The sequence below is a fragment of the Grampus griseus genome (assembly GCF_964374135.1).
Source record: "Grampus griseus genome assembly, chromosome: 19".
Lineage (NCBI taxonomy): Eukaryota > Metazoa > Chordata > Mammalia > Artiodactyla > Delphinidae > Grampus > Grampus griseus.
The window spans coordinates 52,168,257-52,194,929 of NC_139013.1; the positions used below are offsets into that span (position 1 = coordinate 52,168,257).

Here is a 26,673-nt window from a genome sequence, read left to right on the forward strand (position 1 = left end):
AGTGTAAATTGTTTAAAATGATAAATCATTTTTTACTCATCAGATTGGCAAAAATTTAAATGTGAGAAAACTGGGGTGAGGGACTAGCAGGTCTGGGGGGAGGGTAAACTTGTGCAGCCACTTCAGAGGCAGACGAACAGTGTGGCCAACCCAACCCAACCCAAGCCCCACCCAGACCCCATCTCCCTCACTACCTTCCAGTGCTGGTCTAGGGGTCGCTGTGTGTCTCAGTTCTGGACAATGGTTGTGAGAAGAAACCACTGATACTAAGCAGCTGTTAAAAGAATTAGGTATGACTACCTTATGGTGGTCATAAATATGACATGTTCCATGACATCATCATATCACAAAGTGTCACACATGTTGTGGTCCAGTATCACAAAGGCAAGATCTACACTGGGGGCCACCAAACTCACACTCCTAGTCTCCTCCTTCAAGCTAAGTTGCAGCCCAGCATCGTGCCCAGTGTGGGAAGCAGAAAGGCACCCTAGGAGTTGGACCTCCCTGCACTCAGACTTCACCCTTGAGGGCAGGTGAGTCAAGCTGATGATGCTGGGAGACCGGCAGGGAGGTGGGAGATTAGATGGAGCACAACCAGAGGTACGTGGCGACACGAGTTAGGGAAGTTCTGGTGTGCACACAGAACAGGAGCTTTTCCCACACCTGGGGAGCCACAGGCTGGCAGTTCCACCTGAGCACCTGTTCCCATAGGGCTGGCCCAGGCTTTCTCAAGTTTGATGCAGCAATGTGATTACTAGAATAGTAACCATAATATTGAGAATGACAATGCATCGTTTGAGGCTATTATTGACTCAACTACTAGCACGGTGATGGCCAATCATAAGGAGAATTACCGGCGCTCTGGCAACGCAGATGGCTTTTAAAATTTTGCAAAAATGAAAAGTAAAACATTTATAATGCATTTTACAAATACTTTTGGACTCAGGTTGCTGTATTTACTGAAATAGCAAGCTCTATTTGAATTGAAATGTTTTTCTTGTTGCTTGAATACTATGGTATCCTGAGAAATAGTTTATTTTACTTCAATCAAAAGGTTGGTATTGGAATTCTTTCAAGTGTATTCATTGTCCTGCATAATTTGTACCAATACTGACTGAAATACTTTTTTACATGCACAATGGCTACTGGCAGAGGAATTTATTCAAATGTACTATAGTTTGATACATGGCTGTGTCCATTTTTATTTGCTTTATTTTGCATGCATGGTAGAGGCATTCCTTCAAATATGTTTTACATCACGACTTTTTCTAGTTACCAGCATTCAGTGTAGTACAGTGCCAGTGTCTGCTCTCAGACTCTCGGATGTGAGATTACCTTCTCTTCCACCAGTAAATCTGTTTTGCTGCCAGTTACATTAAAGGATTGCTGATAAACACATACATAAAATTCTGTTTAGCTAGGTAATTTTATAACGATATTTCAGTGTTGGTAGAATATTGCTGCATACTCAGAATTTAGCATTTCCTACTAGATTCTACTGTACACATTCAAAGTGATTATTTTCCCCTCAAAACCACTTCACTACAACTTGTAATACAGATATTATGGGAAACTATGTAATCCTTTCTATTATAACTGTAGTATCTTATATAGAGAGTGACCAAATAATTCCTTATACAAAATGGGACACATTTGAGAGTGAAAAGGGGCAGTATTAAAAATTCGGATGGGACTACAGGCATAAAATCACAACTGTCCTGGGCATACAGTCAGACCTGGGACATACAGTCACCATATTCATACACCTGCACACCTCCTACATCAGCGAACAAGGAATATATACTATTATCAGTAGATCATCATGATGCACAATTCAGTGAGAAACACAAGTAGCAGAAGAAAATGTGAGGTAGAATACAATAGTATGGAGATAGTAATGAACACTACAGCCTAATCTGCTATACAATACCTACATGTACATAATTTGGGACACATTGGTAAAAGGGTTCTTCAGCCTCGTCTGCAGTGTTTTAACTTCTTATAAGGAAAATTCCTTTATGAATTATTTATAGTTACTTTAAAACTGAAAAGAAGTATTCTGCATACAGAATTAAGAGCTTGACCCTTTCAGCTTTAAAACCAAGACACAGTGATAGGGATAGAGTAGGATAGTTACACAGGTAGCTTTAGAAATCCCACTGGAGGATTATAGATAGAGAAGGAGCTTTAGGGAATTTTGGGAGACCACTGTGAGCTAATGATAGCTCAGGAAAACTATCAGAACACCGCGAAAAGAAGCAGGCTTGCTGAACTATAAGACCCTAAATAAAAAGACAAGATATGCCCTAGGTCATTAAGCGAAAAAAACGAGGCCTGCATCCTGCTGGTCGACTTCAGCAAGATAATGATCCTTAGGACCAAGGACAGGAATATAAGGAAAAGGTGACATCCCGAAGCAGAAGACCCTCGTTATACTGAGACCTGAGATGATTTAACATATTTTAGTGTATGTTACCACCCTTCTGCTGATTGAATAGCGCCATGACAGTCCTATTTGGCCTTACAGGGTCAAACACTCTCCTACCTGATGTGAAGGAGGAGCTAGTGATGTAAGCCTGACATCTACTCAAAGAATGAGGAAGAAGGTGGTCTTCTCTCCTTCCCCGCTTTCCTTTAATTATAAAAATGTAGCCCACTTAATTCTCGGGGCAGAGCCCTTTCACCTGCCCTTTTGTATCCCTCACAAACGTCCTATATTAATAATCTACTTGCCTATCACTTTTCCTCTCGCTGAATTCCTTCTGCACTGAGAGATAAAGAACCTGAGCTTCATTAAGTCCTGTGACCAGGTGTGCAGTTTTTGCTGGGAGATTGTGAGTTCAAGTCACACCTGAAGTGTGGCTGGGTTCCAGTCCCATGCAAAGGAGTGTGGTTCAGAGATTGTGGGTTCGGGTCCCAATCTGAACTGTGCAGTTTCAACAATTGTAAGTGTTTAAATATATCAAAATTTAAAGCAAAGAGGCATAGGTTACCATTTTTTCTCTAGCATGGTATCATCTACCTGAAACTTAAAAAATACCGTCTCATTAATCTCCAAAATGTACAAACAGCTCATGCAGCTCAACATCAAAAAACAAACAACCCAATCAAAAAAATGGGCAGAAGACCCAAATAGACATTTCTCCAAAGAAGACATACAGACGGCCAAGAGGCACATGAAAAGATGCTCAGCATCACTAATTATCAGAGAAATGCAAATCAAAATTACCATGAGGTATCACCTCACATGGTCAGAAAGGCCATCATCAAAAAAATCTACAAACAATAGATGCTGGAGGGGGTGTAGAGAAAAGGGAACCCTCTTGCACTGTTAGTGGGAATGTAAACTGATACAGCCACTATGGAGAACAGTATGGAGGTTCCTTAAAAAAATAAAAATAGAATTACCATATGATCCAGCAGTCCCGCTACCGGGCATATACTCTGAGAAAACCATAATTCAAAAAGACACATGCACCCCAATGTTCACTGCAGCACTATTTACAATAGCCAGGACATGGAAGCATCTGTCCATTGACAGATGAATGGATAAAGATGTGGTACATATACACAGTGGAATATTACTCAGCTGTGAAAAAGAATGAAATAATGCCATTGGCAGCAACATGGATCATACTGAGTGAAGTCAGAGAGACAAATACCATATGATATCACTTACATCTAAAACATGACACAAATGAACTTATCTATGAAACAGACTCACAGACAGAGAAACTTGTGGTTGCCAAGGGGAAGGGGAGTTGGGGGAGGGATGGAGTGGGAGTTTGGGGTTAGCAGATGCAAACTATTAATATACAGCATGGATAAACAACAACATCCTACTGTATAGCACAGGGAACTATATTCAATATCCTGTGATAAACTATAATGGAAAAGAATATGAAAAAGAATGTATATATATGTATAACTCAATCACTTTGCTGTACAGCAGAAATTAACACAACATTGTAAATCAACTATATCGCAATTAAAAAAAGAAAAGAGTTGGTGTCTGGATTAAGCTTTGCCACTTCCTAGCCAAGTGACTTTGGGTGACCTTGGGCAAGAATACTCCACCTCCCTAGAGCTCCATTTCCTCACATGTACACTGGAGATGATAAAAAGTGCCCACTTTTAAAGCATTGAGAGAATTAAATGAGCTTAAGAAATATAGAGAGTCTTACACATAGTCATAGCTCAACAAATTGTAGTAATTAACTAGTAAGAATGAACTTCTTTGAATAATTTCGTTAATGAGAGTGATGGATTACATCCATCATTATCCCAATGATAAACATGCCCAGAGGCAAAAACCCCCTGAAGAAGTTGCATGACCCCAACTCAGTGAGGGTGTTGTAACTGCCCCAGCAACACAGCAAATAATTTCTCTTCAAAGCTGGGCAGCATTTCATACTAGCTATTCAGGACACTAGCTCCTAGAGGTGGTTAGGAGCGCATGGCAACTCATTCTAATAACAAAATCTAAAAATATGTATTGGTAAGAAAGTATTTTACTTTTAGATCTGTAATAAGGCTCCCCTGGAGGACCGGAGAAAAATAATACATCTAGAATATTTGCCAGGATTAAAATTCGACATATTAGTAATGAAGAATTTTTTAATTACTTGCATGCTTCAACCAGCTGTTAAAAATAAACATTGCAAATTACTGCAGATCAACCCCTGTTGGCTGAAAGACACTTGCCCAGGTCATTTTGTTATACGTGATTTCTTGGTAGTAAGCTAGATTTTGCCTCCGTCATAATTACTCGAGTTCAATAGCAGAAGTATCTTCCCTGGTGTGCATGGAGTTCTAAAATACAGAAGGGTAACGTCGTATGGATTTGCATAGCTTAGAGATGCTGTGGTCTGGTTGACTCCATTTCTGGTTAGATTTTCAATAGCAAATGGCTCCTTTGTGCCCAAAAGATCAGGTAACCAGGCCCAACCCGATGGGTTGCTAAAGGAGCCTTTTGGCCAAGGGAAGCAGGTTCCAGGTGGCCTGGAGGAGTCAGCACTGAGAAGTAACGTGCTTGTCAGTCAACAAACAACTGGGCCTATTGTTGAAAAGAGGACGCAGGAGGCCACCTGAGTCTAAGGTCCTTTGGTGAGCCCCATCTCCCCCTCCATTCATTCAGCAAAGGTGTGCTGAGCACTTGCTGTAGCAAAGCACTGGAAGGGGAAGAGCAATGAGAATTCAGGAGCCGCTCACTTAGCGTCTTCCAAAGGGAGCACGTGTTTGTTATCCAGCAGCATTTTCCACCTCCTTGTTGGAAGATAAGAAACACCTGGAGTGCAGATTCCCAACACACACAGACCTGAACCAGAACCGCCAGGGGAAGAGTTCAGACTTTGCATATATTTACGCATACATATATTTTCTTGTGTGTGTGTTAAAGTATACATAAGCGTTCTGCAATTGTTGGTTCAATTTCCTCCCAGTTTAGTGGTTGTTTTGGCAAAGGACTGACCCTAGAGCTTCCCGCTCTCCTATTCTGCGTGACATCACTCCTCTGGAACCTGTATTTTCTTTTCTTTTTTTTAATCAAAACTGTATATATTTAAGGTGCAAAACATGATGACTTGATATACATAGACAAAGTGAAATGATTACTACAGTCAAGCTAATTAACATTTCTCCTCGCATAGTTAGCTTTTTTTGTCACGAGAGCCTCAGAAATAAATCTAGAGACTTATATTTAATATACAGCATGATGACTGTGGTTAATAATACTGTATGGAATACTGTCTTTTTAAATACTATATTTTTAAACTCGGGCCTCCAGTGTTCTCTTTTTCAGGTAGGGGTGGGAGCTACAGGTTTAAAGGAAGGAATAACTGGGATATCAGAGTCGTAATCTCAGGTGAGGTCACTTGGCTGATAAATGCATTCAGCCAATCAACAAGCATTTATTGGATCGATGAAGGAACATGTTCTCTGAATAAAGAACTCAACAAAACAGACATGGTCCCTGCGCTCACAGGACGCCAAAATTCCGAGGAACAAACTACTTTGTCAAATAATTTTCTTATCACAGAACAAGAGAGGTTGAACAAGACTGCTTCAACACGGGCCCAGCCCAAACATACACGACTCTAGAAAAGGAAATTAGTCTGTTCTGGAAGAACTCCAGCAAATGTTCAGTTCCCCAGGAGCTAAAAGAGGCCCCCTTTTTAAGGGAAGAGGGCACACAGGAGAATGGAGTGTCTTTGGAAACCACAGAGTATGTTCACCTGTGCCCAGGAGTGGGCTGTGGAGACTATAAGCCAAGACCTTTTCCAATTCATGGAGAAAAACCCAACTCAAAAGACTAAGCAGAAAATAAAATATACCGAGACTCACATGACAGCATGATCCAGGATGAAGTTAGCCTTGGGCACGGGTGGGTGGCAGAGCCGCAGTGACGTCTTCAAGGAACTCCTCTCTCTCCATTTCTTGGTCCGGCTGTACTTAATTCACAGCTGGGAGCCAGGAGCCCAAACATTATCGGAATTCAGTCTCTCCTTTGGGGTAGGCCAGTCCACGGTAGCCCCAAAGCCTATCCACCCCACAGAAGCAACCTCCGCAAAAAGACTTTCCCTCCAGAGCTTTCGGAGAAAAGTTGAGAGGAGGACGCTCATTGGCTCACTTTGGCCCAATGACTGCGGTCAGAAGGATGACAGCCTTCTGATTGGTCAGGCCTTGCAAGTGGAGGTCAGCCCTACCGAAGGGCTGGGAATGGGTTTCTGGCTTCGAAAAGGGGAGTCGAGAGTCATCTGCCACAGCAAGGGATGCTAGCAAACAGTGGCAGTTTTAATAAGCCACGAACTGCTGGTGTGAGCTGCCGGCTAACAGGGGGGCCATTAGCTCCAGGGTGCACAGCTGGGTTGAGGGTGGGTGCGAGGAAGGGGGTGGAATTCTGCAGGCTATTTCTTCTAACGTGTCTGTAAGGCTAGGGGAACTGCTGGAGATTTGGAAGGAATACAAGGTAGAAGTTGCCCCAAGAATTGTTAGTAAACCAATTAAATCTATGACAAAGCAATACTGGCTTTCTTACAGTCTCCATGTTAAGTGATTTAGGAAAATTAAACCTCTTGAAAAGAATCCCTGGGCCTACTCTGTAGGCTTGAGAAATACTATAGCCTAGGTAATTTGGTGTCAGAATTAGTCATTTGGCCCTCGGGTAACTGCTACAATTCGTAACAGGGCACCCTCTGCCACCCATGACGGGAGCAGCATGAAGGACATCAGGGACTTGAACAGGCGTACTAGGCCCCTCTTCCTTTTTGCAGACATGGGCAGCTTTGGCATTACCTTTGGGTTCCATGACAGGAGTCTTTGTCACATGGTGTGATCCTCCAGCAGGCTTACGATACCTGCGCACCTACTCCTTGGAAGCAGAGGTTGGGGTGGCAGTACTGGGTGGCTTATGCCCAGGCATCTAGGAGAGCCTCCACACCCACAGTGTGGCCATCATTTCATGGCTCTGTGCAAGTTTAGGGATTCCACCCACGGTTGAGGAAAGGGGAGGAAAGTTGGGAACCGTAGAATAATGGAATTCCTCAACTGCAGTATCTCCTGACCCTAGAAAGGAAAGCAGTTGCCTTTCAGATAACAGATTGAGTTCTTTAAAGTGGTCAGTTTGGCTCAGATATGGAGGGAGTGCCACCACATCATATGCAGAATAACATTATTTATTAGACTTCATCTAGTCTTGACTTAGTCAACACACAATTCTAATAGGTTGGATATTTTCCCAGTCTTCAAGAGATTAGAAACAGTAAGTTATATACGCGGCAGAAAGGGGTAGTCACCCTTAGAAAGAAAAATAGCATGAATTCAACAAGTACTTCCTGAATTCCTGTATTGTACTAGGCATTAGGGGTACAATAGCAAGCAATATGAAGTCCCTGCCCTCGGGGAGTTTGCAGGCATCCCACAAATGACTACTCAAACTATTACAGTTGTGACAAAGGCTATAAAAGCAGGGTGTTGTGAGGGCTTGTAGCAGGAGGACCAAGCCTAAATTGTTAGGGTCATAGAATGCCTCTGGAAGAAAATTAAGCTGAGATATGAAATAAACATTATAAGGTCAATAAGTGGGGCAGGAGGTGTGAGAAGCTTGGAACTTAGGAACCTGCAAGACGCCAGTGTAGCTGGGCAGAGAAGGCAGCATAGTGTGAGATGAGCAGGGAGCAGTAGGTGGGGCTCAGATCAGGCAGAGTTTCGGGTTACAGTGAGGATTCTCAACCTAAACCTACAGAGTTTCGAGCAGGGAAGTGACGTAGATTTACATCTTTATAGGACCACTCTGCTCGGTATGTGGAGAATGGATCCAGGGATGGAGGGATGCAGAAGTGGATGCACATGGAAGAGAAAAGAGGCTATTGTTGGAGCCTAAGGGGAGAGAAGTAACACCTGTACACTGGGCGTGAGCAGAAGGTAAGATCAAGGGCTAAAGGTGGATTAGGTGTGTCAAGTTAACGGGAGGCAGGGGTCAAAGATTATCCCAGATTTCTGGCATGAGAAATTCAACCCTCGTGACATCTGTTAAGGAAAGGAACCCTGTAAGAATTTGGAGGGATTGTGAATTCCATCTTGGATACGTTGACTGAAAGGTGCTTGTGAAATATCCAGGCGGAGATGCAGAGGTGGCTGGCTGGCTGGGTCTGGAGCTGAGAAGAATGGTCTGGGCCGGAACTATAAACGTAGTAGTACGTATTCAGAATAGAGATGGAAATTAACACCAGGGGCTTGAACTAGATCACTTAGGGAGAAACTTTGGTGTTAGCAGAGGGCCTAGCACTGAGCACTGAAGAAATCTACCATGTAAAACTGGTGTGGAGGAGATGGGAAAACTGGTGAGATGCAGAAATGTGGTAGCAGTCTCCCACATGGCCTCCAACAATCCCCACCTCCCGGTATTCATGTCCTTGAGTCTCCTCCCATGTGGAGTAACCTGTGTAGCCCATATATTATGGAAATGACAGTGCACGACCAAGGTTGTAGCTAAAATCTTTTAAGGCCCAGGAGAGACCTAAGGGGGTGCCTCAGAGGGCTGTTCAAACAGCAAGGCTTCTAGGAAGCTTACGGGCACTTGTCCCTCAGCAGTCTGAGCAGAAACCCCAAGTAGAGAAGAATGTATCTCAAAGAAATTTGTGGGTGTGGCTTTTGCCTAATGGAGTGAACTGCAGTGAAGACTCAGAGGAGACACACAGTGTTCAGATTAGGACTGACAGGGATACGGTACAAAAGGCAAAGAGGCTTTGGACACCCCAAATTCTACTGGGTGGAAGCAGGCTGAGAAAACTGTGTAGCTGTATATGAGCTACCTTTCCTGGAAAAGAAAGGATGAGTCAGAGGGTGCAGGCCAGCCTCCAAGATGGCCCCCAACACTCCCCTTCCTTCTGGTACTCATACCCTTGGGTAGCTCCCTCCCACACTGAAGAGGACTGACCTGTGGGAACTGTGTATATTGTGGAGTGCAGTGTGAGACTTCTGAGGGTAAGTCATGAAAGACACTGCAGCTTCCACCTTGCATTCTTGAATCACCTGCTCTGGGGGAAGACAGCTGCTGTGTCATGAGGACATTCAAGCAGTCCAACAGAGATGCTCACGTGGTGAGGAACTGAGGTGTCCTGCCCACAGTCATGGGGATGATCCTGGAAGTGGATCCTCTAGCTTCAGTCAAGCTTTCTGATGACTGCGGCACCAGCTGACATCATGAGATGACCCTCATGAGACCATAAGCAAAAGCTTACCCAGGTAGGCCACACGCAAATACCTGACCCACAGAAACTACAAGGTAATGTTTGTTATTTTAAGATATGTCTTGAGGTGACTTGTTATGGAGCAATAAATAATTAACACAAGGAGAAAGGCCAAAAGAGTTCAAGTGCATGAAAAGTAAAGGAACTGTGTTTCAAGGAGAGGGTGGACAACTGTGTCAAATGTTGCAGAAAGGCCAAATGTCTCATACCTGGATAACAATAAAGCCCACTTATCAATCCTGAATTTCATTTAGACACCTTGATTGTGTAAAACAAGAACAAAACAAGAAACACACCCCCCTCCCCGTGCTCAGTATACCTAGTTTAAGAAAACTGAGAAATGTCTATCATTCTTTTGAAGGACTTCATTAAAAACATGTTTTGAAAGTCTGTGAGACCTCTCAGTAACAACGGATCAATGTTTTCCTGTACTTACCTGGTTTCTCAGTCACCTTTGCGTATGGACACACCATGCCATTACTGGACTGTAAGTCTGTAAAGGGCAGAGAAACCTGCCCTTTAGCACCTGGAGTGTTACATATGCTGTAGGTACTCAGACAACTTCGCTTCAGACTAAAAAGCAAAAGCATCTCATGATATAAAAGACTCTACAGTTACTTTACGAAAAACGATCACTACCACCACCTCATATTCACATTGCAATTTATATATTAGAAGTACTTTCGCTGCGTCTTATTTTACGCACACAACCAACCCTGTGTAGAAAGGGCAAATACAGTCATTCCTATTTCCCAAAGGAGGCAAATGAGGCCCTACAGAGGCTTCAGCTACTTGGTTAGGGCCACACAAGATATTCATGGTTACAGGTCTTCTGGTATCAAGATGAGCGCTTTTCCCAAAACAGCCAGGTGGCAGGTGCCAGGGCCTATTTCTCCAGCATCCTCCTCCTACAAATACTCTCAGGACAACTCTAACATGACTTTCCACAGCCATCTGTCCTTCTTAAGATGTGTGAATACTGTCCTTTCTATAGCTGGAAACATGGATTGGGTAAAGACTCTGGGTCTTCTTTCCACTTTCGTTCCCATGCAACAGTGCAACCTGAACGTGTGCCACAGCAGTCACCGGGGTGGCCAGACGATGCTGCCATCGTTCAGAACATTCCTCACTGGAAGTGGCCTTCAGAGAACCGAAATTCTTCCCAGTAAGAAAACCAGTCTATCGCTTGAGAGTTATGCTTTATTTTTTAATTGCAAATGGCATCATTAGCTTGAACATCCTCATGAATCATCAGCTTTTTAGCTGTTTCCTAGACTTCGATCTCTCCTCAGAGACCACAACTTTACAAACACTGAATATATTTAAACACGCTCGTTACAGACTCTGAGGACACACCACAAAGGCATTCCAGAAAGGTCAGTCACATCAGCACCCTCTAAACAGAATACCCTGAGGAAGAAAACCCTCATAAGGAATGCATAATAACAATATTGATAAAAATAATGGCTTAGGGCTTCCCTGGTGGTGCAGTGGTTGAGCGCCCTCCTGCCGATGCGGGGGACGCGGGTTCGTGCCCCGGTCCGGGAGGATCCCACATGCCGCAGAGTGGCTGGGCCCGTGAGCCGTGGCCGCTGAGCCTGCGCGTCCGGAGCCTGTGCTCCGCAACGGGAGAGGCCACGGCAGTGAGAGGCCCGTGTACACCAAAAAACAAAAAAAATGGCTTAAGCGTGTTGAGTGGCACTTTATATGCCTTGTCTAATTTAACCCTCAAAAGAATCCTGCGAGGCAAGAGAAAGGTCTATTTGTGATTTGTGTCAACATCAACATTACCATGTGGTCACACAGGCATAACACCCTTATATCACAAAGGGCAAAAGCTAATTCCCAAAACGCACGCCGTGAACAGCAAATACCTCCTCTGTGACGGCCACCATCTCCTCAGAGGCTTGGGCTGTAGCCCAGTTGGTGTTTTTCACACATTTTCAAGCCTGTTAGCATCCTGCCGTTCCCGTATCAGTGTGTGTTTTAGCCCGCGTGAAGCAGATACCGAGTGTACGGAATGGAAGTAAGTACATTTTTGGCTTCTGAGAAATTCAAGCAAGACATTTCCCATCTAAGCAAGTTTAGCTCTATGGCTCCAGAGTGACTTGTACTGTACTGATCGAAAGAAGGACCCAAGGAACCAAATCTCAAACTTATCTTTTTTTTTTAAACATCTTTATTGGAGTATAATTGCTTTACAATGGTGTGTTAGTTTCTGCTTTATAACAAAGTGAATCAGTTATACATATACATATATCCCCATATCTCTTCCCTCTTTCCCTTCTATTTCTCCCTTCATGATTTGTGCAAGGAGGTAGGAAATGAAGACTTAATCCAAGAATCTATTCTTAAGCAGCGATTTGGAGATCCAAAATCTGACACCAGGTCTATCTGTCTGTCTATCTGTCTGTCTATCTATTTTTCAAACCTGTGTGGGGTTTTTTTCCTATAAATTTATTTATTTATTTTTGCTGCGTTGGGTCTTCGTTGCTGTGCACAGGCTTTCTCTAGTTGCGGCGAGCGGGGGCTGCTCTTTGTTGCAGTGTGTGGGCTTCTCACTGTGGTGGCTTCTCTTGACGCGGAGCATGGGCTCTAGGCGCACGGGCTTCAGTAGTTGTGGCATGCGGGCTCAGCAGTTGTGGCTCGAGGGCTCTAGAGCGAAGGCTCAGTAGTTGTGGCGCACGGGCTTAGTTGCTCCGCGGCACGTGGGATATTCCTGGACCAGGGCTTGAACCCATGTCCCCTGCATTGGAAGGCGGATTCTTTACCACTGTGCCACCAAGTCCAAAACCTGTGTTTCTTGAAAACCATCTCAGCAAGTGTGATCAGCTCCTTATTTCTAGCTCCTCCTTCACACTGACAGAATCACAGAAGGCGGCAGCCATGCGAGAACCGCTATAACCAAGAGTACGACCAACAGCCCATCCCAAACAAGACACTCAGAGTCACGACTTCCAGGACTTCTGCCATGACCATGGGCTTTAAACCATTCTACTACTTCCTGGAGGTCAAATGGCTGAGCCTCATAACCTAGCTCCTCCTTGGCTTTCTCTAGGCTAAAGTAATGTGTGACGCCGGTTTTGTAAACTTCAGTGCGGGTGAGGAAGGGCTGGAAGTTGTACAGTCGACCCAGAATGAAGTGGGCCGTCTCGGTTAGGAAAGCAAAGTAGTAGATGAGAGTCAAGGGCAGGCGGATGGATGGGAACTTGTAGCCCAGGCCCTCAACCAAAGGCCGGAAGAACTCAAAGTTGTTCACAGGTCTGCCATCTGAGATGAAGTAGGGCTGCCCAGAGGCAATGTGGCCCTTGTCAGCTTTCAGGGCCACTGAAGCCAGAATGTGAGCCTGCACCAAGTTATCCACATGGACAAATTCAACCAGACTCTTGGGGTCTCCGTACACAAACTTGAACAGGCCCTTCTCAATGTAGCTTACTATCCTGGGGAGGTGCCTCTGTTCTCCAGGCCCATAGATGCCAGCCGGCCTCAGAGCACAGGTTCTCAAGACCCCACCACTCCTTTCCAGGGCTGTACCATTGGCCTCCAGCACCTTCTTCTCTGCAACAGATTTGGTCCGAGAGTAGTGATCAGGATGGAGGTGAAGAGGTAGGTAAGGCAGAGATTCATCCCCATTTCTGATAACTTGACCTCCGAAGATGACATTGAAGGTGCTCGTATAAACTAACCTTGGCACCCCTCGCCTCCTGCAAGCCTGGAGGATGTTGTCTGTGCCCCCCACGTTCACTTCTTCAATCAGGTTTCGATTCAGTTGCTCGCGCCCTGACATACCGTAAGAGGCAATATGGAACACACAAGCGACATCCACATCCTGGAAGGCTTTCTCTATGTCAGAGAGGTGGCGGATGTCTCCGTGGATAAACTTGATTCCTTCTGGAATGGTTTGAGCAGGGCTGCTGATGTCAAACAGAATCACACGGACTCCCTTCTGGTTCAGAGCACAGCCTAGGCTGAAACAAGCAAGAGTAAAAGTCAGATCAAATCACTTTTAAGCTGTGCCTAGGAGAAGTGTGTAAAATAATTTTCCCAGTCTTCTTGGCTTATCCTGAGCTCCTCACTTTACATGTTCACTGGTACAAGTCTTACTTATGCAAATATTCAAAAATGAGAATCTTCACATTCACTTAAATTAAAATGAGAGAGGCTTTATCTTCAAAGACGGTGATGTCTACATGTTACATTCCCCCACCCCCCATTCACCATCTATTCTTCAGAATATTTATGAATGATAAGGTAATTGTGAAAAAACAGCGATTATGTTAAATTGTTTTCGGTGGTGTGCATATCTCCCCTCCCGCATTCAATGGCTTTATAAAGAATTTTTCTTAAAGCAGCATGTACCTGTAGTTCTCCATTTCAGTATCTGAGCCGTGGGCAACACGGTTCATTCCTGGTTTAACACTATATAAACAAGTAAAAGTCTACACTGCATTAGTGTGAGCTGAAAGCTATACTTTTCCCAGCAACTACCAATAAAATAATTCCATGGACATATTTTGCAGATGCACTGACCGGAAGCCAAAATAGCCACCTCCTCCTGTAACGAGGACTGTTTCCTTCAGAGAGTTTTGGGAATCCATATATGGCAGTCAAGGATAACTGGACCTATAAGAAAGTAGTACGCATCACTGTTACTGATCCAGACGCAAATGTGATTGTCCCTCATTTGGAGTTAACAAAAACAAAAAGGCATACGCTCGAGTAGAAAGAAAAGCTAAGACCTGGGTTCCCGTCACGGCTTTGTGACATTAACCAACTCTTCCCCACACCCCTCCTTTCTCTTCTTGGGCTTCACATTTCTACCTATGAATCATGGGAACAGTAATATCTGCCCTGACTGCCTGGCAAGGTCAATGTGAAGGTTAAATAAGATAATGTACATGGGAGTGCTCTGAAAACCACAAAGCACTCTCCAAATGTAAGGCATTTATTCTGAATCCTCAGAAAATTAGAGCGTTTTGGAAAAGAAGTCGTTCACATTTGGTAGAGAGAGGCATCTTCCCCACACACCAGAAGAAACTCCAGGACAGAACTTTAAAGCAATTTCCAACATCTTTGTTTTTAAACAGCACACTACAGCACAGTTTAATACTGGTGTTTTGGGACTTCCCTTGTGGTGCCATGGTTAAGAATCCTCCTGCCAATGCAGGGGACACGGGTTCAAGCCCTGGCCCGGGAAGATTGCACATGCCACGGAGCAACTAAGCCCGTGCGCCACAACTACTGAGCCCGTGTGCCACAACAACTGAGCCCATGAGCCACAACTACTGAGCCTGCGAGCCACAACTACTGAAGCCCGTGCGCCTAGAGCCCGTGCTCTGCAACAAGAGAAGCCACCGCAATGAGAAGCCCGCACACCGCAAGAGTAGCCCCCGCTTGCCGCAACTAGAGAAAGCCTGCGTGCAGCAACGAAGACCCAATGCAGCCAAAAATAAATAAATAAATTTATTTATTTATTTATTTTTTAAAAATACTGGTGTTTTATTAACCCTATATGTAAAAAAAAAAAAAAAGGTGGGGGGTGACAAAAACATCCTTTGTGTAGCAAACTATGTTCCCCCACCCAGGAAATCTTCTAAGTACAGCATGTGCTCAATACCTATGGGGATCTTGCTTCTCCCTCCCTCCGCTTCTATGCTAAAATAATAATTATTTTTATATTTTTATTATTTTCTCAAGGCTCCAAGAGCCCTTTCTCTCAAAAACAAGACAGAACAAGCAAAAAGTGGGCCACTCAACTCTTTCCACTTAAGAAGAAATGGAACAGGAGGCATGCAGGTCCTCAAATGTGTTGGGAATACACACATACACACACACACACACACACACACACACTCACTCACTCAAGTCACTGGAGACACTCAGCGGTGCGGTTAGACAGGGAGACTGCAAGCAACCAAGAGCCCTATCACTTGGACAAGCTCGTCCCTCTGTGCCTGTTGCTGCATCTAAAAAGCGGAGCTAATGATAAGCTCACAGGCTTATGGAGACCAAATGGGACAGTGTAGGAAAAATGCCTGACATAGTGCAGGTGCTCCACGGATGTCACTTCTTGAATTTCCTTTTCTTCAGGCTCTAGAGTCTGGGGATTTGATTTTTCTCTTACATTCCCACATACCATGATTAGGTCTCTCAAAAGCACAGGGTTACAAAAAGTTTGTTGGGTTCTTCTGGAAAACTCTACTAAGGAGATGTGAGTGCCAGGAAAGCCAATCAGATCATTCATGCAGAAAGCAGTTGGTGTGACAGCTGAAGACAAGATTCAGCAAGTGACTGTCTCAGTGGCTTGAGGGTATGCAGAAGACTGAGAAATATTAGGAAAACTGAGCAAAATGATGTGGAGGATGGCTGATGGAGTCCCAAGGTTTGACAAAGCAATTGCCGCTGCCACTGTGCTTACAAGAAAATCCGTAAAGAATGAACATCCCGGCGTCCCTTTAATATACCCAACAGTGACCTTATGTTTCTATTATTTTCGGAGTGCAGAACACTCCCACTTGGATTTGGAGTAGGCATAAAACTTGCTGTAGTCAATTCTATCATTTAACGTAATCACGTGACTTTGTTAACAGATGCTGCTTCCAAACACAAAAGATGTCAGTCACTGACATTTCAACCCAGACTTCTTACTGTCACCATCACGACCTGGTGGCAACCTCCTTCTCTGACTTCAGCTCACTCTTCCACCACTGGTACTCTACCCTCCAGCCACCTGAACTTTTCCCCTTTTTTGAAGATGCCAAGCTCATCTGTGCCCTGAGGTCTACACACACTTCTTCTTCTTTTTTTTTTTTTTTTTGTGGTGCGTGGGCCTCTCACTGCTGTGGCCTCTGCCGTTGTGGAGCACAGGCTCCGGACGCGCAGGCTCAGCAGCCATGGCTCACGGGCCCAGCCGCTCCGCGGCATGTGGGATCTTCCCGGACCGGGGCACGAACCCATGTCCCCTGCATCGGCAGGCGGACTCTCAACCACTAAGCCACCAGGGAAGTCCCTACACACACTTCTTGCTTCACCTCTGGTGAACCACCTCTGCACCAGATCTTCGCCTGGCTGCATCCTTCTCAATATTTAGGTCTGCTCAAGGGCCACTTACTCAACGCAAAGAGGTGTTTCTGATCACCCCTTCTCGAAGAGCTCTCCCTTATCTAAACGCTGCTCTGTTTTCTCCATCGCACATTTCACTATCTAAATTTATGTTTCCTTTTTGACTCCCGATCTCCTTCCAACAGAACGTAGGTGCCATGAGAACCGAAACCTTCAGCCTTTCTCACCGGCGTGTTCCCACCAGAACCTCAGAGACAGTAGATACTCACAAGCATTTGTTGCTTACGGATGATTTTGAACACTGTGAAATAATACATGCAATTTAGTAAAATGATGATGGGCACAAATTATGCAGGGCACTGCAGTGTCTAAGAGTCGTTATTATGTATGCCAATCAATGTTGCCATTTTAATTTAACATCTCTTAAAAATAAAAGTTCTGGCGTGAAAATGACATAAAGCAAAATGAGACAGAATTCCTGCATTCTGGAGCTTATGCTGGAGGAGAGAAGCGTCTACAAATACCTAAAGTACATGGCAAAAAGGAGAAACCAAGATTACTGCAATGTTGGTATAAACCAGGTGCCGTGGGGGCACCGAGGTCGAAGGGAGATGGGATAAGTTGATTCTGAAGGGCAGGTCCGAGAAGACCTCACTGAAGAGTAAGCACTAGAGCAGACCGGGGACAACGGGAGGATGGAGGCAGGCTGAGGCTAGGCAGAGGGCTACTACAGGCTGAGGGGGCAAAACACATGAACAGAAGAGCAACAGGGTGGGCTTGTGTTGGGCAACCGATACGGGGCGTGCAAACTGAAGCCGAAGTGTGTGGCTGGTGATTTAGGGCGGACAGATGGCTGGAGTCGGCTTGGAGACAGCTTGGCATCCCCTTTGGGGGAGCCTGAACTCTATTCTATAGACTAGAGGTTCCCAACCCCTGGACTGCCGACCAGTACCGGTCCATGGCCTGTTAGGAACCGGGCCGCACTGCAGGAGGTGAGCGGCGGGTGGGAGGGCGAAGCTTCATCTGCAGTTCCCCGTCGCTCGCGTTACTGCCTGAACCATCGCCCCTGCCCCCGGCCCCCAGTCCGTGGAAGAATGGTCTTCCACGAAACCGGTCCCTGGTGCCAAAAAGGTTGAGGACCGCTGCTCTAGACAACAGAGGGTCTTTGTACGTTTACGGAACATCGGGCTCACTTTGGTCCTTGTGAAAGATTAAGCTTTCCCTGGAGGAGGAAAGAGTCTAGGCAAGGGCCGATGAGGGTGAAATGCCAGGGTGCTCAACTGAAATCAGGATGAGGTGGCGGCAACAGGCGGGGCCCGGGTGAAGTGTGAGGAAGGTGATGTCGTTAACCGAAACAGCCCACACGGGTTTTAAAAGTGCTCTGTTTGGTTAACAGAGTTTTCATTAAGAGGATGTCAGATAAAAAAGGTTAACATATTCTTAGCATCTCCACAAGAATTCCTCTGTAAGGAAATCAGAAAATGGACAAGGCCTCAAAGGGTCCAGTTAAAAATTTTCCAACAGAAATTCTTCCTAATCTTTCATTGTCCTTTGTTTTTTAAAACTGCACATTCCAGTCCAGTCATAAGACCACAGGTCAGTCATGGCTCATGTGCACATTAATCACTCCAGGAATGTACAAGTTCAAATTATCAATGCTTCAGGGTACCTGTCAGGCCTATTCATGCTACTCCTCATTACCTTCCAACTCGTCCAGAATGATCGGGGGCAAGAACTCGTGTAACTGACCTGATCTGCAGGGTCAGACGCGTGGTGACGAGTAAGGAAAACGTAATCATTTCACAAGATAAACAGCAATGAAAGAAGCCTGCAACCTTCGCAGATGACCAGCCATTAACAAACGGTATCACCCAGAGGCCACCTCCTCCTTTCCTGGTTCCCTGCGTCAACGAGCACAGAAAAATCGCTGCAGACACATTTTGCAGGCAACCAAAAGAAATTCCCACGAACACTAAGCCAGCGGGGAGAAAGAGAGTGTACACAGTTTTCTCTCAATCAGCTGCCTGATTTTTCATATTTCATGGCTTCTGTTTTATTAGTTTCCACCTGATTCCTTCTAGGGCTGGGTACTCAGACCAGTGTTTATAATCTCAGTTTCTTTAAGGCTCTTCCAAAACGTGGCTTTGTTCAGTAGTTGCTTCCCTCTGGGTTGGGGGGAGGGTCACATGTGATCTGAGCCATCATTTTAGCAGATACAGGTTAAGGTTAAGTACACGATCCAAAAAAAGGAATCTTAATTACAAACAAGAAAAAATGAAATTTAAAATCTGCCTTGATAATACTAAGATAGAACGAGGGTAATAAAATTGACATCTCACAGGGAAATTATGAGAAGAAACTCATAAAAATGACTGGGAGTACTTTAGACTTACAAAGACCTAATTAACTGCGAAGGATCAGTAATAAGAACCTTAACTTATGCACACAGTTCCTTCATCTCCAGCGTTCAACAGGACGATGCCACTAACTCTCTGGTATTATAATGCAATATACAAACCTAGGTGCCACTAGAGTACGGAACAGAGAGCAGAATTGAAGATGGCTTTCATAAAAACAAAAATTTACCGTATTTACTTTAAGGGAGATAAAAATATCTCCAGGTAGTTTAACCCTTTGATGGTGTGTTTTAAATTACTGCCCAAGTACTGACCAGAGGCAAAAGGTAACTGTGTTCTTACTGTATTGAGACCAGGAAAGTATATTGAGACTAGAGGGCTTAGAAATGGTGCTGTTGAAATTCCATATGTGACCTGAAAGTTATTTGTGTTCAATACAAAGCAGTCAAGGCCATAAAGATGAAGAAGTTAGAAACAATAAGGAGAGTCACCCTGATACAGGTAAAAGGATGTGAGGTGCAAAACCTAAAAGGCCAAACGCATTTGGGAAGAAAACTAAGGGCACAGCATTAAGTGGAAAGTTGATATACTCATGACAAACAGTGGTATTTGCACACACAGTTTTGAATACAACTGACGGTGGGCAGGGAAGCTAATTCTCATCACCTTATCTTCTCATCCAGCTACCCACTCAAACTCCTTTTGCCTAGATATTTGTTGCACAAAATATCCTTGCAATTATTCATGATGCTTATGATAAAAGTAATTACATAATTTTATAATCGGTATTGCCCACCTGCTTCCCAAACTACCACATAAACTCCATACAGGCCTAGGCCACTTCCCCAGGAATGTCTGCAGGAACGAGGAGTATTTGGTGGATCACACACCCGGTAAATCCAAATGCAGGGAATGCTCTGCAAACTTTTCAAATGCCCTTTTCTGCTGTACCTGCAAGTACTACACTTGTGCTTCCTCCCCTCTAGGTCAGCATGCCTGCCACTTCAACATATCAAAGTACTGTCATCTGGCATTTATTAAGCACTGACTGTGTGCCAGGCATCATGCTAGGCCTTCTCCACAAATCATTTCCCTTGATGCTCCTAACAACCCTCTGAGGCGAGTACTAATTGCTTAATCCCATTTACTGCAGCTAGTAGATGGGGGAGCAGGGAGCAGTACCTACTGGAACCCAGGTGCGTCTGACTCCACAGCTTACGCCTCAACCACAACAAGCACTCGGGGCTGTGCAGAGTCCCTGACCTGAAGCAGCCAAGTCAGTGCTGACCAGAGTCCTGTGGGGGCTTTAACAGCTAACATATTCTGCAACCTGAAAGGAGTCCTTCCAATTTCCAGCGGGGAGGCAGGAGGCGCCCCATCCCCTCCCATGAGGTAGAGTTTGGAGGCAGGGTTAAGCTTCCGAGGTTAGATATCAGAAAATCTGGGTCCTAGACTTGGTTCTCCCACCAATTCCCTGTGTGACCCTGGCAAAGTCACTGAACCTCTCTGATCCTGTTTCCTCCTTGCTAAAATGAAAATAACAACTATGGCTATATTTATTAGTTATTATGGGCTAGGTGCTTTAAGGTTTACCACTGAAGCCTCAGGACAATCTTCTGAGGTAGTTATTATCCTCAGCTTTTCAGATATGAGGAAAAGGCTTAGAGGTTAAGAACCTTGCCTACGCATAAATATATCCAAAGTAAATGAAATCACTATCTGGAAAAGGTACCTGCACCCCCATATTCATTGCAGCATTATTCACAATTGCTAAGTCACAGAAACAACCTAAGTGCCCATTAATGGATGAATGGATAAAGGAAATGTGGGGTGTGTGTGTGTGTGTGTGTGTGTGTGTGTGTGTATATATACACACACACACACACACACAATGAAATATTATTCAGCCACTGAAAAGGGAAGGAAATCCTACCATTAGTGACAACACAAATGGACCTTGAGGGCACTGTGCTAAGTGAAATAAGTCAAAGACAAACACTGCATGATATCATTTACACAAAGAACCTTAAAAAAGCTGAACTCTAGAAACAGAGAGCAGCCAGGGGCTTCGGGATGGGGGAAATGAGGAAATGTTGGTCAAAGGGTCTAAGAATTAAATTCTGGGGATCTAACATACAGCATGGGGACCATATTTAATGATACTGTATTACATGCTTGAAAGTTGCTAAAGGAGTCCGTCTTTAAAGTTTTCACCATACACACAAAAAAACTGTAATTCTGTGAGGTGATGGAGATGTTAACTAACCTTATTGTGGTTATTATTTCACGATATATAGGCGTAACAAGTCATCACACTGTACACCTTAAAATTACACAATGTTATACGTCAATTATATCCTAGTAAAGTTGGAAAAAAATCTTTCAAAAACAAACAAACAAACTGGTCCACAAATTATGCAGGTGTCAGTGGCTGAGCTGGACCTAGGACTTGAAGCCAGGTCTGTAGGAGTCCCCAGCTGGCTTGGGACAATGCAGTGTTGTGCACTTCCCACGTTCATAATTTCTGTCACACCTGGTATCTCTGGTACTGTCTTCCCTATTGTGTTTCATTTAAAACTACTTATCTTTTAACAATAAATACGTTCATTTTAAATGGTAACCTTACATGGCCACTTAAATGGAAAACCAGAATCATTTGTCATCAAGAGAAGGTAATCTTTACCCCCAAAGTGCGATGAAAATTAAAAATGTGAATCAAGTCTAGCTCGATACAGATGCTTGTTGAAAGCTCTGAGCTTGGGGCCCAAATATCTTTAAAAAAAAAAGAAAACAAGGGCTTCCTTGGTGGCGCAGTGGTTGAGAGTCCGCCTGCCGATGCAGAGGACACGGGTTCGTGCCCCGGTCCGGGAAGATCCCACATGCCGCGGAGCGGCTGGGCCCGTGAGCCATGGCCGCTGAGCCTGCGCGTCCGGAGCCTGTGCTCCGCAACAGCAGGGGCCACAACAGTGAGAGGCCCGCGTACCGCACAAAAAAAAAAAAAGAAAAAGAAAGAAAAAGAAAGAAGAAAACGAGAAAAAGAAGCTAGCCTGTGCTTGAGACCTTCGCGACATTCTAGAAAGCCACGCTGAGCCCCACTCCTTGGAATCCGAGAGAAGTAAAAAGGGGAGGACTTCGGTCATCATCACTCACGACCGCGCCCCGTACCAGAAGCCAGTGGGCTCGTCCCACCTGGGCTGCCACCCGGCGCAGGTACGGGCTGGGTCGCCCTCCGCGGGCCCCGAAGCCCGTGCGAGCCTGAGCGCCCCCGCCAGCCGAGCCCAGGTCCCCGCGGAGGAGCGGCCCCCCCTCCCCAGGCCCACTCACAGTAGCAGAAAACGACAGCGACGCCGGGTCTGCTCGAGAACTTGCAAGCCAGGCCTATCACGATCGCTACCGCCCGCGCTCGGCGCCGGAGCCGTCAGACCGGCCACCTGGCTCCACTTCCGGGCCTCTCTAGGAAGCGCGGAGGTCTTCGCATCTCTATGATGTGCAGGTTGCTCGTCCACCGTCACCTATGCATCATGCTCACTACATGAGTCTCCCCGACGTGTCCAACCCATGTGTTCCAGCTTCGCGGGAGCCCTTTCAGGGCACATCTACTGCTGTAACTACCTCCAATTTCTGCCTTTAGACTTGCACCTCCGTCTTTGTGCACCCCCAACGCTGAGCACAGGCAGTGCCTGATAAATAGGAGGGGCTCAGCTCAATCAGTTATTGCTTGTATGGATGAATGGATGGGTGGATGGATGAGGCTCTCCAGACTCCTGAATATTCACTCTGCATGTATCTTTTAAAATCTCTATCTCTGAGTTTCCATGTTTTCCCTATTTTTACAGTTCCATTTCTGATCACTGAGCAGGCAATGATGCTAAGACTAACCTTTGCTGCTGAAGGAACCAAAGACTTAAAAACCATGTAGAAAGGAACGTTGGCATCCACCTTCAGAGGTCTCCCAGAGAGGCCAATATTTTGTCTCCTTGTCAGGAGTCTGGTTCTATGGAAAGTTGCAGGCGCTGTGTACACACACACACACACACACACACACACACACACACACACACGAATTGACCCCTGGCTGGGAAGGATTTCATTTTGGTGGCTCAAAGGATGAGAGTTTGACTTCATACGCTTCTCTTGCCACATGCAGACTCAAAGAAGCTCATATGAAGTAAGTCATTTACTGCTAAATATTCACTGGGACCACAAAGTCACAAGGAAAACCTCAAGCCCTGGAATGTAAAAACTGATGAAGGCCATGTGAAGAAAGCTAAGTCCCCAGCATCGGCGTCTCTAATCTTTCCTCTCTGATCTTGTCTGTCTGTCTTGTCCTCAACTGGGGTTCAGCCATAAGTCTTAGGAGACTGAGATATGGTTGTACCAAGTAGCCCTAAGGAACAGCTTTTCTCGGGCTGCCCTGGATGTACAAAGATTAGAAGAGGAGAAGAGGAAGGCTAGTGAGGGGGCTAGGTGACCAGCAACATGCTCTTCAGACCAGTAGCCAAGGAAGAAAAGATTCCTCCAAGGATGCAGTATGTAAGACAGATTTCCTTTGGGGAATTTCCGGGTCCTCTAAGGGTTGCCCAGATTTACTGCATGTTGATGGCCCATAAGAAAAACTGTGGCAAATTTAAATGTTAATATTATTATGCCACCAAGGACTCTTTTAAAATCTAAGCACTTATGTTTTAAGGGAAAATTATAAACTTTATAATTACTTCCTTAGTTTCCACTGCAATTTAGTGAGCTGATTTTGTAAAGGTCTGAATAAGAACTCTAAGATAGAAATGACCAGAGAAAGAAACTGACCTCAGTATGAGTTTATATGTCAATGCTTTTTTAGTTTTTTTCCCTAATAATATATCCAGAAAGTGGATACATTTCAGAAACATCAGTTTACTGTTATAATTCCTCACAGATGGCCAACACTCTATACTTTACTATACCTATTAGCTCATCAGGTTCTCGCAGAAAGTGGATCCATTAAGGTTCTTTGGGTTTCAAGTAGTAGAGAATAGCTCTAGCTAATTTAAGTGAAAAAGGGCAACTTTTAGAATCTCAGAAAGAGTTTAACAATTTGTGTATTCATGGTAAACAGTTCTAGTTTTTGTAATAAACCCTGAAATCTCAGTGGTTTAATGAAAAAATGTTTATTTCTCACTCTCATCACAGTCCAATTAGCCTTCAGAGAAGGGGTGAGTGGCTCCCCTGCACACAATCACAAGGGACCCAGCCTTCTTTCATTTGTTACACCATTGTATTCAACATGTGGTCTCCAGGGTCACTGTAGAAAGGGAAGGCAGAGCTTGGCTTTCCCCAACACACCTGTTTAAAGTAGGTCTCCTGCAGCCCTTGAAATTCGCCAATCACTTCAAAGCACTTAGCTTACCTGAAATTATCTGGTATGTTACTAGAGTGAATGCTCTATGAGGACAGAGACCCACTTGATTGACTGGTATATCCCCACTGCTCATTATAGTATCTGGAACAGAGAGAATTTGAAAAGAACTGCCGAATGAACGAGCAAATGAATGAATGTCCCAGCTCTGGTTGTCTCTGTTCAAAACCAGATTTGCAGGTGAGAACTTCTTTTGGCCGAGGTTGGGTCAGAAATCACCTCTACTGTAGTCAGCTTTGGCAAGGGGGTACAAGAACAACTATTAATAGCCCACCACTAAAAGCTGAGGCAGTTTCTAGAGAAGGAAAATCATTGTGAGGCTGGAAGTCACCCTAAACCTTGTTACCCCAAAGTGTGAAGCAGCAACATCAACATCACCTGGGAGCTTATTCAAAATGCAGATCTTGGGTCCCACTCCAAATGTAACAAGAATCCACAAAAGTCTTTCAAAATTTGGAAGTCCCCAGGGAATTCCTATGCACAGTAAAGACTGAGAGATACTGCTCTAAAAGGTGTTTATCACTACAACTCTCAGATATGCGTAAGAGATTCCTGACAGTAGTCTCATGCTACACCTGGAACCCAAGTGAGATTCAGCAACTTACCCAAGGTCAGAGATCTGGTAATTGGCAAAGCTGGGGTTAAAAGCCAAGGCTTCGGACTCCAAATCCCTCTCCACTCCATGCTCATGCTGCTCTATCTCCTGGATAAACCTATTTTCTTCCACTAATGAAAAAGATTCAAAAGGGAGAAATAAATAGGAAAAAAAAGAGTTACATTTAAATGGTGGTTAATGGTTTCAAGAATTGATGAAAAGGAAACAAGCATTTATCACTTGCAGGGCATTTTATACACTGTTTTTCCCCATTACATATTAAAGAACTCTCCAAGTAACAAAATGAATGTTTATATTTCATTTATTCAGCAATTAGGCATCTTAACCTTCTCTTATAAGCATTTACAGCACTTATTCAGAATTATCAAGCATCCTATTTGGGTCAATGGTTTTTCTTTCTCCTTCTCTGATTAAACTAAGAGTTTAAATAGTGCTAATTAAAACTACATGTTATTTTGAGCATCTTGGCCAAGGGTTGTCTGCTCAGGGCTCAGGTATTTGGAGCTTTCTTAGTAGGTCACAAAAGACCCCCGGAGATAGCAAAGCTTACCTCTGCCACTTTTGTTCTTTACTGTTTTCAGAGATTGAAGAATGTAGATACAAACCATGTTAATCAGGTCTATTTGGGTTGCAAATCACAGAAATCCATCCCAGTATAGGTAAATCAAAGGCAGAAATGATTGGCTCCTATGACTGGAAGCTCAAAAGTTGGATCTAGCTTCAGGGCCTCAAACGTCATCAGAGTTCTATCTCCCCATCTCTCAGCTCCCCTTGTTACTGTTTGAGTGGTTCTCTTCCTAGGGCAACAAGATGGGATTTATTGGCAACCAAAGCCAACAACTTCCTTATCCTTGGATCCTTGAGAAAGATGATTTCTTCTGTTACATTTAGCAAAAGTCCCAGGGAAGACTGTGATTGGACAGTCATGGGTCATGTGATTATCTCTTAACCAAACACTGGAGATAATATATTCTGATTGACTGAAACTGGATTATCATCTGCCTTGAGATAATATATTTGTTTCCTATGGCTACTGTAACGAATTACCACGAACTTGGTGACTTAAAACTGTACACATTTATTCTCTTACAGTTCTGGAGGCTGTAAATCTGAAATTAATTTCACTGGGCTAAAGTCAAGGTGTTGGCAGCTCTGACTCCTTCTGGAGGGTCTAGAGGAGAATTTGTTTCCTTGTCTTTTGCAGTTTACAGAGCCATATTCTTTGCATTCCTTGGCTCCTGGCACCTTCCTCCATCTTCAAAGTCAGGAACATAGGGCTTCAAATCTCTCTTTGCTCCCCTTGTTGTCACATGGCCTTCTCTCTCTTCTATAGTTTAGTCTTCCTTTGCCTCGCTCTTATAAAGATACTTATAATTACATTTAGGGTCCACCAAGAAAATCTAGGATAATCTCTCTGTCTCAAAATCCTTAACTCAAGCACACCTGCAAAGTCCCTTTTGCCATGGAAGGTAATATTCACAGGTTCCAGGGATT

General features: G+C 44.4%; 1 protein-coding gene across 1 annotated transcript; it reads right to left on the bottom strand.

Annotated features, from left to right (window-relative positions):
- Window positions 1–11,965: 11,965 nt before the first annotated feature.
- Window positions 11,966–22,568, bottom strand: SDR42E1 (short chain dehydrogenase/reductase family 42E, member 1). The gene is made up of 3 exons (XM_082676962.1): window positions 22,493–22,568; window positions 14,280–14,372; window positions 11,966–13,717 (listed from the first exon to the last, which is right to left on the bottom strand). Exons 2-3 carry the CDS (start codon window positions 14,345–14,347, stop codon window positions 12,604–12,606), a joined length of 1,182 nt encoding a protein of 393 aa, XP_082533088.1. The 5' UTR covers window positions 14,348–14,372; window positions 22,493–22,568; the 3' UTR covers window positions 11,966–12,603.
- Between the last annotated feature and the right edge of the window lie 4,105 nt (window positions 22,569–26,673).